General features: G+C 48.9%; 1 protein-coding gene across 1 annotated transcript; it reads left to right on the forward strand.

Annotated features, from left to right (window-relative positions):
- Positions 1-4,987: 4,987 nt before the first annotated feature.
- On the forward strand, positions 4,988-7,681 carry DUR3 (urea-proton symporter DEGRADATION OF UREA 3 (DUR3)). The gene is made up of 3 exons (XM_048677235.2): positions 4,988-5,389; positions 5,484-6,260; positions 6,359-7,681. Exons 1-3 carry the CDS (start codon positions 5,198-5,200, stop codon positions 7,556-7,558), a joined length of 2,169 nt encoding a protein of 722 aa, XP_048533192.1. The 5' UTR covers positions 4,988-5,197; the 3' UTR covers positions 7,559-7,681.
- The last annotated feature ends 6,158 nt before the right edge of the window (positions 7,682-13,839 follow it).

The raw sequence follows: 13,839 nt of genomic DNA on the forward strand, positions 1-13,839 counted from the left end.
CTCTCGAAAGAATTGAGTGGGAGGATGGTGGAGACTTGATGAGGTTATTGAACCGTCACTTCAACTAGTGTATAGCAGGGCACAAAGAGTTGTTCCTGTGGCACCTACACCAATTGAAGTGGAAGCTTATGATATTGATCATGAGACTTCGGATCAAGTCACTCCCAAACCTCGTGGGATGACAAGGATGCGTACTACTTCAGAGTGATACATAATCCTGTCTTGGAAGTCATGTTGCTAGACAACAATGAACCTACGAGCTATGGAGAAGCGATGGTGGGCCTGGATTCCGATAAATGGCTTGAGGCCATATAATCCGAGAGAGGATCCATGTATGAAAACAAAGTGTAGACTTTGGAAGAACTACTTGATGGTCGTAAGGCTGTTGAGTGTAGATGGATTTTAAAAGGAAGACGGACAATGATGGTAAATGTCACCATTAAGAAAGCTCGACTTGTCGTTAAGATGTTTTCTGACAAGTTCAAGGAGTTGACTATGGTGAGATTTTCTCACTCGTAGCGATGCTAAGAGTCTGTTGGAATTATATTAGCAGTCACTGCATTATTTATGAAATCTTGCAGATAGGATGTCAAAACATTGTTTCCTCGACGATTTTCTTGAGGAAAGGTTTTATGTGATACAACCGAAAGGTTTTGTCAATCCTGAAAAGATGCTAATGAGGATGCAAAGCTCCAGCAATCCTTCTGAGGACTGGAGTGAGCATCTCGGAGTTGGAATGTACACTTTGATGAGATGATCAAAGATTTTGGGTTTATACAAAGTTTATGAGAAACTTGTATTTCCAAAGAAGTGAGTGGGAGCACTATAGAATTTCTGATGAGTATATGTTTTAACATATTGTTGATCGGAAATGACGTAGAATTTCTGGAAAGCATATAGGGTTATTTGGAAAGTGTTTTCAATGGAAAACCTGGATTAAGCTACTTGAGCATTAAGCATCAAGATCTACAAGGATAGATCAAAACGCTTAATGGTACTTTCAAATGAGCACATACCTTGACATGATCTTGAAGTTGTTCAAGATGGATCAGTCAAAGAAGGAGTTCTTGCCTGAGTTGTAAGGTATGAAGTTAAGACTTAAAGCTCGACCACGGCAGAATAGAGAGAAAGGACGAAGGTCGTCCCCTATGCTTAAGACATAGGCTCTACAGTATGCTATGCTGTGTACCGCACCTGAAGTGTGCCTTGCCATGAGTCAGTCAAGGGGTACAAGTGTGATCCAAGAATGGATCACAGGACAGCGGTCAAAGTTATCCTTAGTAACTAGTGGACTAAGGAATTTTCTCGATTATGGAGGTGATAAAGAGTTCGACGTAAAGAGTTACGTCGATGCAAGCTTAACACCTATCCGGATAGCTCTGAGTAGAGATACCGGATACGTATAATGGAGCAACAATTTAGAATAGCTCCAAGTAGAACAGTTATTTGGAATAGCTCCAAATAGAACGTGGTAGCTACATCTAGGAGATGACATAGAGATTTGTAAAGCACACACGGATCTGAAGGGTTCAGACCCGTTGACTAAAATCTCTCTCACAAGCAACATGATCAAACCCAGAACTCATTGAGTGTTAATCACATAGTGATGTGAACTAGATTATTGACTCTGGTAAACTCTTTGGGTGTTAGTCACATGGCGATGTGACCTGTGAGTGTTAATCACATGGCGATGTGAACTAGATTATTGACTCTAGTGCAAGTGGGAGACTGTTGGAAATATGCCCTAGAGGCAATAATAAATTAGTTATTATTATATTTCCTTGTTCATGATAATCGTTTATTATCCATGCTATAATTGTATTGATAGGAAACTCAGATACATGTGTGGATACATAGACAACACCATGTCCCTAGTAAGCCTCTAGTTGACTAGCTCGTTGATCAATAGATGGTTACGGTTTCCTGACCATGGACATTGGATGTCGTTGATAGCGGGATCACATCATTAGGAGAATGATGTGATGGACAAGACCCAATCCTAAGCATAGCACTAGATCGTGTAGTTCGTATGCTAAAGCTTTTCTAATGTCAAGTATCATTTCCTTAGACCATGAGATTGTGCAACTCCCGGATACCGTAGGAATGCTTTGGGTATACCAAACGTCGCAACGTAACTGGGTGGCTATAAAGGTACACTACGGGTATCTCCGAAAGTGTCTGTTGAGTTGGCACGAATCGAGATTGGGATTTGTCACTCCGTGTGACGGAGAGGTATCTCTGGGCCCACTCGGTAGGACATCATCATAATGTGCACAATGTGGTCAAGGAGTTGATCACGGGATGATGTGTTACGGAACGAGTAAAAGAGACTTGCCGGTAACGAGATTGAACAAGGTATCGGGATACCGACGATCGAATCTCGGGCAAGTATCGTACCGCTAGACAAAGGGAATTGTATACGGGATTGATTAAGTCCTTGACATCGTGGTTCATCCGATGAGATCATCGTGGAACATGTGGGAGCCAACATGGGTATCCAGATCCCGCTGTTGGTTATTGACCGGAGAACGTCTCGGTCATGTCTGCATGTCTCCCGAACCCGTAGGGTCTACACACTTAAGGTTCGATGACGCTAGGGTTATAAAGGAAGCTTGTATGTGGTTACCGAATGTTGTTCGGAGTCCCGGATGAGATCCCGGACGTCACGAGGAGTTCCGGAATGGTCCGGAGGTAAAGATTTATATATGGGAAGTCATGTTTTGGTTACCGGAAGAGTTTCGGGGTTTATCGGTAATGTACCGGGACCACCGGAAGGGTCCCGGGGGTCCACCAAGTGGGGCCACCTGCCATGGGGGGCCACATGGGCTGTAGGGAATGCTCCTTGGTCTACATGGGCCAAGGGCACCAGCCCCACTAAGGCCCATGCGCCTAGAAGGGAGAGGGGGCAAACCCTAAGGGTAGATGGGCCCTAAGGCCCATATACCATGCGCCTCCCTCTCCTCCCCCTTGTGGTCGCCACCCCTTGGCCATCTAGGGTTGCCCCCCCCTAGGGGTGGGAACCCTAGAGGGGGCGCAGCCCCTCCCTTCCCCTATATATATGAGGCCTAGGGCTGCCCCAAAACACACGTGATTTGATCTCTGGTTGGTGCAGCCCTGCATCTCTCTCTCCCTCCTCTCCCGTGGTGCTTGGCGAAGCCCTGCAGGATTGCCACGCTCCTCCACCACCACCATGCCGTTGTGCTGATGTTGGATGGAGTCTTCCTCAACCTCTCCCTCTCTCCTTGCTGGATCAAGGCGTGGGAGACGTCACTGGGCTGTACGTGTGTTGAACGCGGAGGTGCCGTGCGTTCGGCACTTGGTTATCGGTGATTTGAATCACGACGAGTACGACTCCATCAACCCCGTTCACTTGAACGCTTCCGCTTAGCGATCTACAAGGGTATGTAGATGCACTCTCCTTCCCCTCGTTGCTGGTCTCTCCATAGATAGATCTTGGTGACACGTAGGAAAATTTTGAATTTCTGCTACGTTCCCCAACAACTCTAATGACTTGCGACCAGGGCGTTTGCAACTGAATCATTCAATCTTGATTGTCTTGTCGTTTGAGTCCCTTGGGATATTAGTAATTGGTATATTATCGGTGCCTTGAAGCTTGAATGACCACCACTAGAGGGTAGCTTGAGTAGTTGAGTATAAGGCATCACACTTGAGGGAGCTTGAGTGTTGGTGTCTAAGGTTCTTGATGACAAGTAGAGTACTTGAAGCACTCAACATCTTCTTGTACTTGTCTCTCCACTTTTGTGGCTTGATGTACCATCTCAAGAAAATTATTGTATGGTTGAAAATCCTCAATCCGCTTGATTAGATGGTGGAGTCTATTGAGGAAACGAGCCATGGTTTTTCATCCGACTCCTTCACATTGTCTTAGATCATTGCAATTTCCATCTCCTTGTAGTATTCCTCCATGGACTTGGTGCCTTGCTTAAGAACTTGTAGCTTCTTGAAGAGATCTCAAGTATAGTGGGTAGGCACAAATATTGCCCTCATGACTCATTTCATGGCATCCCAAGTGGTGATGGGAGGTTTTTCCTTGCTCTTGTCATTGTTCAAGTGCTTGTTCCCACCATATGAGAGTGTATTCATCAAACTTAAGGAAGCCATCACCATTTTCTTTGCCTCATCAAAGTTATGGACGTGGAAGATTGTATCAACCTTGAGAGACCAAGAGAGATATTATTTGGGGTCGGTGCCGCCGAAGAACTTTAGCATGGTGAACTTGAGCTTGTCGAAACGCTCTTTACCGTCTTGTTTGTTGTGAGGTTGACGTTGCACTTGGCGTTGACAACATGGGTTGTCGTCGCACTCTTCATTATGTGATTGGCATGGAATGCAAGGTGCATTAGCCATGTGCCGCATTTCATGACATTTCTTGATGCAATCTTCTTCGCCTTGGCGCTCTACTCTTACCCTTAGGTTTCACTATTGAAGGTTGTAAGTGACGTTTGCTGAAGCGGCTTGATTCAGATTCCGTCGTAAGTGTAGATTCTGGAGTAAAGAAATATCAGTTTACATCATGAATGAGTTAGTAGAAATCAGGACGTCTTTTCAGATTTAGACTCCACTGCACTCCATTTCTTATTACAGTGGATCATGACGCCTATCATGATTATACATGGCTTTGGCTACTTGCTCTTTTTTTTCTATAGCAAGCTGCAAAATGTTACAAGTTTTGCGCGGCAGGACGTATGAGGACGAGGTTGACAAAATAACTGGGAAAACGTAAGTGTATTTTTTAGTTTTTCTGTAAGATGAAAAATTATCTCTCTATATTTATTTGATTCAACTGGCATGAACATATACCAGTGGATTCTTATAAATGTTTTCATATTGGCTCGAAATAGCCCAAGTCAAAGATTCTCCCAACCACACAACAAAACACGGAAGTAATCTGAACCGATTGGTTAATTTTCCAAACAAACAACCAGTTGGTTAATTCTTTCTCCTCAACGACTTGTATATATACGGTGGCGCGCAGTGTGATTGATGCATCCATCCATCCATCCACATCCAACAGCCAGCAGCCAAGTGCCTTCCTATATTGGAGGAGTGTGAATCTCTCCACCCCTTCCCGATTCCCCATCCATCAGCTGGATTGGTAGAGTGAGCCGTTGACCGCAACGCGCGAGTCTTGGATTCCTGATTCGAGTTCGCCGTGGCGGAAGAGAGTTGATCCGATATGTCGGGCGGTGGCGGCGTGGTGTGCCCGCCGCCGGAGCTGGGTTTCGGCGGGCAGTACTACTCGGTGGTGGACGGGGTCTGCAGCCGCGACGAGAGCTTCTTCGGCGGCAAGCCGGTGCTGACGCAGGCCGTCGGGTACGCCGTCGTCCTCGGCTTCGGCGCCTTCTTCGCGCTCTTCACTTCCTTCCTGGTAATACAGTATTTTTTGATCACTTGTCATCATCAGGTAGAGAGATTAATTAGCGGATCGGAATTGACTGACGAAAACGAGAAAATGATGGTAGGTGTGGCTGGAGAAACGCTACGTCGGCGGGTCGCAGCTGCAGACGTCGGAGTGGTTCAACACCGCCGGCCGGAGCGTGAAGACGGGGCTGATCGCCAGCGTGATCGTGTCGCAGTGGACGTGGGCGGCGACCATCCTGCAGAGCTCCAACGTGGCGTGGCAGTACGGCGTGAGCGGGCCCTTCTGGTACGCCAGCGGCGCCACCGTGCAGGTGCTCCTCTTCGGGGTCATGGCCATCGAGATCAAGCGCAAGGCGCCCAACGCGCACACCGTCTGCGAGATCGTCAGGGCCCGGTGGGGCGCCCGCGCGCACCTCGTCTTCCTCGCCTTCTGCCTCGCCACCAACGTCATCGTCACCGCCATGCTGCTGCTCGGCGGCTCCGCCGTCGTGCACGCGCTCACCGGCGTCAACGTCTACGCCGCCAGCTTCCTCATCCCGCTCGGCGTCATCGTGTACACGCTCGCCGGCGGGCTCAAGGCCACTTTCCTCGCCAGCTACATCCACTCCGTCGTCGTGCACGCCGTGCTCCTCGTCTTCGTCTTCCTCGTCTACACCTCCAGCAGCAGCCTCGGCAGCCCCAAGGTGGTGTACGAGCGCCTCCTGGTTGTCGCCAGCGCCGCCAGGGACTGCTCCGGCGACCTCTCGCGCTCTGGTCAGTCTTGCGGCCCCGTCCACGGCAACCTCAAGGGTTCCTACCTCACCATGCTCAGCTCCGGCGGCCTCGTCTTCGGCATCATCAACATCGTCGGCAATTTCGGCACCGTCTTCGTCGACAACGTAAGTGACAGTCTTCCTTAATTGTCCCTCCCGCGCTCCGGTCCGGCGGTGTGCTGGTTTGCTTGATCGATCGCGCATTGGAATTGGATCAATTGCAGGGGTACTGGATGAGCGCGATCGCCGCTCGGCCGTCGTCGACGCACAAGGGGTACCTGCTGGGCGGCCTGGTGTGGTTCGCGGTGCCATTCTCGCTGGCAACATCGCTCGGCCTCGGCGCGCTCGCCCTCGACCTCCCCATCACCGCGGCGGAGGCGGCAAAGGGCCTCGTCCCGCCGGCCACCGCCACCGCGCTCATGGGCAAGCCCGGCTCCGTCCTCCTCCTCACGATGCTCTTCATGGCCGTCACCTCCGCTGGCTCCGCAGAGCTCGTCGCCGTCTCCTCCCTCTTCACCTACGACATCTACCGCACCTACGTCAACCCGGGCGCCTCCGGTAAGCAGATCCTCCTCGTGTCCAGGGCCGTCATCCTCGCCTTCGGATGCTCCATGGGCGTCCTGGCCGTCGTCCTCAACCTCGTGGGCGTGTCCCTCGGGTGGATGTACCTGGCCATGGGCGTCCTCGTGGGCTCCGCCGTCATCCCCATCGCTCTGCTGCTGCTCTGGAGCAAGGCCAACGCCTTCGGCGCCATGCTCGGCACCATCAGCGGCTGCGTCCTCGGCGTGATCGTCTGGCTCACGGTGGCCAAGGTGCAGTACGGCCGCGTCAACCTGGACACCACCGGCCGGAACGCGCCCATGCTGGCGGGCAACCTGGTGTCCATACTGCTGGGCGGGGCCGTGCACGGCGTGTGCAGCCTGGTGTCGCCGCAGAACTACGACTGGGAGAGCAGCAGGCGGATCACGACGGTGGAGAGCGTGGCCGCCGAAGACGACGACGAGCTCCAGGAGGCGAAGCTGGTGCACGCCAAGCGGTGGATCGTCAAGTGGGGCCTGGTGTTCACGGTCGTGATCGTGGTGCTGTGGCCGGCGCTGTCGGTGCCGGCGGGGAGGTTCAGCCTGGGGTACTTCACGCTGTGGGCGGCGATCGCGATCGCGTGGGGCACGGTGGGCTCGGCGGTGATCATCCTGATGCCGCTGGTGGAGAGCTGGGACACCATCAGCATGGTGTGCGCGGGGATGCTGACCAACGACATCGTGTACCAGCGCCTCGACGACGTGAACCTGCGGCTCAGGGCCATCATGGGGGCCATGCCCGAGGCCGAGAAGCGCTACCAGCAGCTGCAGCGGAAGGATGAGGTGGAGATGCACCCCGCCGGCACCCACCCGGCCGACGACAGCGACCACCTTTTGGAGAACTAAAATGTTCGATGTGTGTATCGTGTATGTACATGGACGCGTTCATTTCCACTCACAAAAGGTGTAGCCACTTTCACGGGACAGTGCACATCTTTACACACGCGAAGAAAAATATTATAAACTTCAGTGACCCGACGTGATACGGGTGCGCGTGCTTGGGTATATAAATGTGCGTGTCTCGTGTGTCTATGGCCGTGGAGCTTTGCTACACGCACGGAGAGATTTCACGAATGTTTACTGGGCGTGCTGATGTGGAAAGATGTGATTGGAAAGAAGAGGTGAAGCGGACCCCATTTTCATTAAAATCAGGGGGGAAAGTTAACAATCAGACTAGCCACAATGGATAGTAACATAGAGTAGTAACATGGGTCATTGTGGGTAGTCTAAGATGGAAGGAGTCCGTCGTAGCCCGTAAAGATCCGTGTGTGTAATATTTTCGATGGCCGTGCCCTAAAAAAGCAATTCTTTCATGCACGAAAGGTGCATGCATCAGCCGTCCACTCAGCTAGGAACTTGCAGACCAGCTAACGTATTCATATGTATATATATTTTTATATGTATATTTTATCTAAAAAGGTTTTCGCCCCGCTTTATATATGAAGCAACGATCAACAATAACTTGATAGAAACACACGCCATCATAACACACGCACACACCCAAAGCATGATACATAGGCGCAGGCGCCGATAGCAGCAACACTACCCCTAGCACTACAAGAGTAACCGGGAACACGCCATCGCGAAGAAATGAAGCCGCATACGACGAACCATGGGCTCCAAGGCGGCACCTTCAGGAAGGATACGACACCGGAGCACCGCCACCGCCCGATCCGAGGATCAGAATTTCCCCTGGAGCCGCACGACGGGCAGTGAGAGCCACGACGACGCCTTCAAGAAGGGAAGAAGCTTCGTCACCGTTGGTCCGTCTGGAGATAGACATGTTTTCACCCCGGCCAACACTCGACGCCACTGAACGCTACACCCCCGCTACCATGCCGCCCACATGGCCATGGCCACCGGGCTCTGAAGGAAATATGCCCTAGAGGCAATAATAAAGTTGTTATTTATATTTCCTTATATCATGATAAATGTTTATTATTCATGTTAGAATTGTATTAACCGGAAACTTAGTACATGTGTGAATACATAGACAAACAGAGTGTCCCTAGTATGCCTCTACTTGACTAGCTCGTTAATCAAAGATGGTTAAGTTTCCTAGCCATGGACATGTGTTGTCATTTGATAAACGGAATCACATCATTAGAGAATGATGTGATGGACAAGACCCATCCGTTAGCTTAGCATAATGATCGTTGAGTTCTATTGCTACTGCTTTCTTCATGACTTATACATGTTCCTCTGACTATGAGATTATGCAACTCCCGAATACTGGAGGAACACCTTGTGTGCTATCAAATGTCACAACGTAACTGGGTGATTATAAAGATACTCTACAGGTGTCTCCAACGGTGTTTGTTAAGTTGACATAGATCGAGATTAGGTTTTGTTACTCTGTCTATCGGAGAGGTATCTCTGGGCCCTCTCGGTAATGCACATCACTATAAGCCTTGCAAGCAAATAATGAGTTAGTTGCAGGATGATGCATTACGGAACGAGTAAAGAGACTTGCCGGTAACGAGATTGAACTAGGTATTGAGATACCGACGATCGAATCTCGGGCAAGTAACATACCGATGACAAAGGGAACAACGTATATCTTTATGCGGTTTGACCGATAAAGATCTTCGTAGAATATGTAGGAACCAATATGAGCATCCAGGTTCCGTTATTGGTTATTGACTGGAGATGAGTCTCGGTCATGTCTACATAGTTCTCGAACCCGTAGGGACCGCAAGCTTAACGTTCTGTGACGATTTGTACTATGAGTTATGTGATTTTATGACCGAAGTTTGTTCGGAGTCCCGGATGAGATCGGGGACATGACGAGGAGTCTCGAAATGGTCGAGACGTAAAGATCGATATATTGGAAGGCTATATTCGGACATCGGAAAGGTTCCGAGTGATTCGGATATTTTTCGAAGTACCGAAGAGTTACGGGAATTCGTATTGGGCCTTAATGGGCCATACGGGAAAGGAGAGAAAGGCCTCAAGGGTGGCCGCGCCCCTTCCCCATGGACTGGTCTGAATTGGATCAGGGAAAGGGGGCGCCCCCTTCCTTCCTTCTCATTCTCCCTTCCCTTTTTCCTATTCCATGTGGGAGGTGGAATCCTAATAGGACTAGGGAGTCCTAGTAGGACTCCACACTTTGGGCGCGCCCTATGAGGGCCGGCCTCCTCCTCCCTCCATCCTTAAAATACGTGGCCAGGGGGCACCCCATAGACACACAAGTTGATCATTGATCTCTTAGCCGTGTGCGGTGCCCCCCTCCACCATAATTCATCCCGGTCATATCGTAGTGGTGCTTAGGCGAAGTCCTGTTCCAGTAGCATCATCATCACCGTCATCACGTCGACGTGCTGACGAAGCCCTCCCTCAACACTCTGCTGGATCGTGAGTTCATGGGACGTCACCGAGCCGAACGTGTGCAGATCGCGGAGGTGCCGTACTTTCGGTACTAGGATCGGTCGATTGTGAAGACGTACGACTACATCAACCGCGTTGTCATAATGCTTCCGCTTACGGTCTACAAGGGTACGTAGACAACACTCTCCCCTCTTGTTGCTATGCATCACCATGATCTTGCGTGTGCGTAGGATTTTTTTGAAATTACTACGTTCCCCAACAACATCACCAAACCACAGGCTCTGCCCATGAGCACTGCGCTACCACCACCAGGGTCGCCGCCCCGGCATCCAAGACCTTGCCACCACATCACCTGAGATCCACCGCTACCCCCAACAAAGAGATGAGCGGAAAGGTCCCGCCTTTCACACCCCTAGGCAGCCCCCCAGCACCAAGACTCAATAGGCCCGCCAAAATTGGCCTCCATTGACCCGTCTAGCAGCACCAGACACGAGACGAACTTGGTCCTATGGCACCGTGTGCTAGATGAGGTCGGTCCTACTGCACCGTGTGCGAGACGAGCTCGGTCCTGCTACACCGTGCGCGAGACGATGTCGGCCCTACCGCACCGGGCGTGAGACAAGCTATGGACCGCAACTAGGAGAAGGACAACCCTTCGACGAAAGTAACGCCCGGATGACAAGGAGAGGAATCGAAGCCCGACACAAGTCTACTACGAACGAGCCAACGCCGGAACATGCCGGTCGCCGCCGTAGTCGACCTGCCAGGCTGCCATGGAGCCACCCACGGCCGGGGGCAGCAGCCACACCGGGCCACTGCCCAACCCATGCCGCCTGGCCAGCTCGAAGTGCTGGAGTCACCGGGCATGCACAACCACCAGCACAGTCGGCCACCACAAACACCAACTGACCCCCATCAGGAGGCCAAGACCATGCCGCCGGTGACCAGCCTCCACCAGGTGCTCAGACGAGCACCCGCCACCACCTCGCGCCGCCAGCCGGCCCCGTGGCACTAGAGCCGGGTGGATCTGGCCGGACGCCCACCCACGCGCCTCCACCTATGTCGAAATCGAGGGCAGCCACTGCACCCCGCACGAGGCCATGACCGCTGATACGTCTCCAACGTATCTATAATTTTTTTTGTTCCATGCTATATTATATTCTGTTTTGGACATTATTGGGCTTTATTATACACTTTTATATTATTTTTGGGACTAACCTATTAACCGAAGGCCCAGCCCAGAATTGCTGTTTTTTTTGCCTATTTTAGGGTTTCGCAAAAAAAGAATATCAAACGGAGTCCAAACGGAATGAAACCTTCGGGAACGTGATTTTCGGAACGAACATGAGCCAGAGGACTTGGACCCTATGTCAAGACATTAACCAGGAGGACAGGAGGTAGGGGGCGTGCCTACCCCCCCATGGGCGCGCCCTCCACCCTCGTGGGCCCCATGTTGCTCCACTGACGTACTCCTTCCTCCTATATATACCTACGTACCCCCAAACTACCAGATACGGAGCCAAAATCCTAATTCCACCGCTGTAACTTTATGTATCCACGAGATCCCATCTTGGGGCCTTTTCCGGAGCTTCGCCGAAGGGGGCATCGATCACGGAGGACTTCTACATCAACACCATAGCCTCTCCGATGAAGTGTGAGTAGTTTACCTTAGACCTTCAGGTCCATAGTTATTAGCTAGATGGCTTCTTCTCTCTTTTTGGATCTCAATACAAAGTTCTCCCCCTCTCTTGTGGAGATCTATTCGATGTAATCTTCTTTTACGGTGTGTTTGTTGAGACCGATGAATTGTGGGTTTATGATCAAGTTTATCTATGAAAAATATTTGAATCTTCTCTACACTCTTTTATGTATGATTGGTTATCTTTGCAAGTCTCTTCGAATTATCATTTTGGTTTGGCCTACTAGATTGATCTTTCTTGCAATGGGAGAAGTGCTTATCTTTGGGTTCAATCTTGCGGTGTCCTTTCCCAGTGACAATAGGGGCAGCAAGGCACGTATTGTATTGTTGCCATCGAGGATAACAAGATGGGTTTTATATCATATTGCATGAGTTTATCCCTCTACATCATGTCATCTTGCTTAAAGCGTTACTCTGTTCTTATGAACTTAATACTCTAGATGCATGCTGGATAGCGGTCGATGTGTGGAGTAATAGTAGTAGATGCAGGCAGGAGTCGGTCTACTTGTCTCGGACGTGATGCCTATATACATGATCATACCTAGATATTCTCATAACTATGCTCAATTCTGTCAATTGCTCAACAGTAATTTGTTTACCCACCGTGAATACTTATGCTCTTGAGAGAAGCCACTAGTGAAACCTATGGCCCCCGGGTCTATCTTTCATCATATTAATCTTTCAACACCTAGTTATTTCCTTTGCCATTTATTTTACTTTGCATCTTTTATTTCTCTTTATCATAAAAATACCAAAAATATTATCTTATCATATCTATCAGATCTCACTCTCGTAAGTGACAGTGTAGGGATTGACAACCCCTTATCGCGTTGGTTGTGAGGATTTATTTGTTTGTGTAGGTGCGAGGGACTCGTGCATGGCCTCCTACTGGATTGATACCTTGGTTCTCAAAAACTGAGGGAAATATTTACGCTACTTTGCTGCATCACCCTTTCCTCTTCAAGGGAAAACCAACGCAAGTGCTCAAGAGGTAGCAAGAAGGATTTCTGGCGCCGTTGCCAGGGAGGTTCGTGCAAAAGTCAACATACCAAGTACCCATCACAAACCCTTATCTCCCGAATTACATTATTTTCCATTTGCCTCTCGTTTTCCTCTCCCCCACTTCACCCTTGCCGTTTTATTCGCCCTTCTTCTGTTCGTCTTTTTGTTTGCTTTTTCTTACTTGGCTTGTTTGCTCGTTTGGTTGGAATAGTTGTTTATTTATTACTAAACAGAGAACCTAAGATCTATGGATCCTCATCCACTTACTAATCTTTTTAAGAGATCCAATTATGATGAACCAATTGCTAGTGAGTTTTGTGCACTAGATTATCTTTATGAAGTTTTGCTTGAAATTTGTGAATCTGAAAATTGTGATGAAGTACTTTATGGAGTGATTCATGATGGATCTTTGAATAGAAAGCATGATTGCAATGATGATAGTATAAATTCTATTAATGTCAATTGTGCTTATAATATGCAAAACCCTAAGCTTGGGGATGCTAGTTTTGCTATGTCCTCTTCTTGTTGCAATGATCATGATTGGGGTGATTCTTCTTTTGATCTTGAAAATTTATTTAAGCCCCATGATGAATATGAGATTGATAATAATGTTTGCAATAATATTGAAAGTGAGTTTGGAAGAGTGTCAACTTTAGATCCCACATATTTGGAGAATGTTCAATCTTATGAGGTTTTTGATAAAAGTGGGTTTGGAGAGGTCATGACTTTAGTTAATATTAATCCCACTATTTTGGAAGAGTGTCAACTTTGCATGCATGTGGATCATGTTGAAAATATTTTATGTGATAGCTATTTTGTTGAATTTGATTATGATCCTACATGTAATTATTATGAGAGAGGAAAATATGGTGGTAGAAATTTTCATGTTGCTAAATTACCTCTCGTTATGTTGAGATTGCTATTGTTTCTTTCCGCTTCTTTGCATATGCTAGTTTTTGCTTGCCTTGATAATCTGTTTGCCTATAAGATGCCTATGCATAGGAAGTATGTTAGGCTTAAGCGTGTTTGTCACATGTTTTATGATGCTCTCTTTGTGCTTTATTTTTTGTCTTTTCATGTGAGCATCATTAAAATTGTC

This window comes from Triticum urartu, chromosome 1A (genome assembly GCF_056163025.1).
Source record: "Triticum urartu cultivar PI428250 chromosome 1A, HENAU_Tu73, whole genome shotgun sequence".
NCBI classification, from domain to species: domain Eukaryota; kingdom Viridiplantae; phylum Streptophyta; class Magnoliopsida; order Poales; family Poaceae; genus Triticum; species Triticum urartu.